General features: G+C 38.4%; 1 protein-coding gene across 1 annotated transcript; it reads right to left on the bottom strand.

Moving 5' to 3' along the window:
- Positions 1–309: 309 nt before the first annotated feature.
- Positions 310–1,801, bottom strand: LOC113346213 (protein trichome birefringence-like 43). The gene is made up of 6 exons (XM_026589782.1): positions 1,711–1,801; positions 1,482–1,548; positions 1,210–1,381; positions 906–1,084; positions 673–815; positions 310–580 (listed from the first exon to the last, which is right to left on the bottom strand). The coding sequence occupies exons 1-6, from the start codon at positions 1,799–1,801 to the stop codon at positions 465–467; spliced, it is 768 nt and encodes a 255-aa protein (XP_026445567.1). The 3' UTR covers positions 310–464.
- Between the last annotated feature and the right edge of the window lie 229 nt (positions 1,802–2,030).

The raw sequence follows: 2,030 nt of genomic DNA, 5'->3' as shown, positions 1-2,030 counted from the left end.
TGCGGTGTACGGTGCTGTAAAACAAATTAACTAATGTTCGATTCATCGTGAAAATGGCACATATTCGTGCCGCTAATTACAATAAGCTCTCCCAGATTCAACTGTCATAACAACTCTTACAGGCGTTTGCATTCCGGTGAAGGAGTTCGCAATACTCACCCGAGGTTGACGAAAACTTAAGGAAGTTATAAAAGTAAAAACAAAAAGAAAAACAAAAGAGAAGAAGAAAACCAAGAAGCATATATAAGTGCATTCTTATGGTTATACTACAAAATATTATTTCGCCGCCTGAGCAAGCGACGCATAAAGAAGAGTATTGCAAGTATTTGTTACACCACCCACGCACCAATGGCCGCAATCGTGAGCCGTTCCATCTTTATTCGCGTATTTTGATGGATGCGCATCTATTCTTAGCTGTGACATGGTTGTCACATCCGATAAAGTAATAGGAGTCGACATCTTACTTAATAATTCCTTGAGTACAGGCACTCCAGGTTTCGGAGCTCCAAAAAATTTGCTACCAGTAATTGGCGTTGTGTGGTCTGCGCAAGTCGTCTTTGGGAAACCCCACTGGTCGCCACTACAAAAGAAGAAAAAAAATAGTTGCAATTAAAAGGAAAATGTAGTTGAAAAGTTTAAATTCAGCTCTCTGTTAAATGGTGGCAAACTTACTTGAGATGAGCAGGAGAAATTCTTTCTTGGGGTCAATATTTTTGTCAACCCATGTTGACCATGTAGTTAATCCCTTTTTAAAAGCTTCCATACGATCATCAATATCTTTGTATGTCTGGGCTCCTTCCTGGATTTTATCCCAACTTCAAACAAAACCACAAGAAAAACTGGTAAGAAATCTCAATCTAACCTCCGATGATAATGAATGAAATATTTCCATGGAGATTTCTTACTGTTGTAATTTTCCAGTGTGATGCCACCAATGCCAACTGTTTAAGACCAGAATATCTATTTCTTTCCATACATCACTAGTGCTAATGGTGTCGATCTTTAGAACCCGTTCGGGTTTTCCCTCAAGCTCGACAAAGAATGGTTTTTGATTAAAAATTGAAGCTATGTCATATTCAGGATCCTGGGCAAATTCAAAAAGGAGAGGAGAGGAGATTCAGACTTGTCTCAGAGTACGAGTCATAAACTTAAGCTGATTAGCAAAATGTGGTATAGGATGTTTTCAGAGAAGGGTCTCTATCTACTAACCGTAAAATTGACGGACGAATACTTTTCTCCATAGTTAATGGCATATTTTGCATTCGGGATAGCTGCATGAATCAGAAAACTAAAAGACTGCCACTGGTTTTGACTGACTGAGTCACCAACAAACATGATCTTCTTACCCTTAACTCTCTTGACTAAATCTTGGCCATCAAACCTGTATCATTAAAAACTCCAGCATTATTGAACTATTTATATGTGACGTGAAAACATGCACATAAAAGAAAAGAATAACTAGAGAGGTTATATATATATACTTAGGTGCAGGACATCCACTAGGGCTCCATTTGTACTTCAGGTAATCTTTGTTAGGTCGACCATTATCTACACAGTCGAATCCTTCGGAGATTAGTCGAATCTTTGTTAGGTCGACCATTATCTTTGTTAGCTAGAGCATACCCTTTGTCAAGAATTAGTTTTGAAACAAAATGATTCGATCTGCATTGCAAGAAACCGTTTAAGAAGAAAAAAGGATGAAAGACCCACCCATTGGAAGTTGGAGTCCAGTGTTCTGCTTCCTTTTTCTTGTGTGAGCTCTAGCTGATGCTGCAGAAATCTTTTTGTTTATTCCTGCCATTACTGCAACTTCCCTTATAAATGGATTCAGCAAAAAGGAAATGAACCCCACAGAAGACGAAATCTACCTATTGCCAAAGATAATGTACAAAGTACGAACTTTGTGAAGGTGAGATTTAGAGAGATGGATGGGGATTAATGTGATTCGACGTGCAATTACTCAATTAGAATTATTATTATTACTAGATGTGCGCCCGTGCGTTGCACGGGTTCAAATTGGTTGTCCCAAA

Source organism: Papaver somniferum, unplaced genomic scaffold (assembly GCF_003573695.1).
Source record: "Papaver somniferum cultivar HN1 unplaced genomic scaffold, ASM357369v1 unplaced-scaffold_99, whole genome shotgun sequence".
In the NCBI taxonomy this organism is placed as follows: Eukaryota; Viridiplantae; Streptophyta; class Magnoliopsida; order Ranunculales; family Papaveraceae; genus Papaver; species Papaver somniferum.
This window is presented reverse-complemented; position numbering and strand designations above follow the sequence as displayed.

Excerpts from the sequence above, each read along its gene's own strand:
- LOC113346213 (XM_026589782.1), bottom strand. The coding sequence starts at position 1,801 with ATGGCAGGAATAAACAAAAAGATTTCTGCAGCATCAGCTAGAGCTCAC. Across the intron at positions 1,549-1,710 it reads TGGACTCCAACTTCCAATGG|ATAATGGTCGACCTAACAAA; the intron begins GTGGGTCTTTCA and ends TCGACTGTGTAG. Across the intron at positions 1,382-1,481 it reads AGTGGATGTCCTGCACCTAA|GTTTGATGGCCAAGATTTAG; the intron begins GTATATATATAT and ends TTAATGATACAG.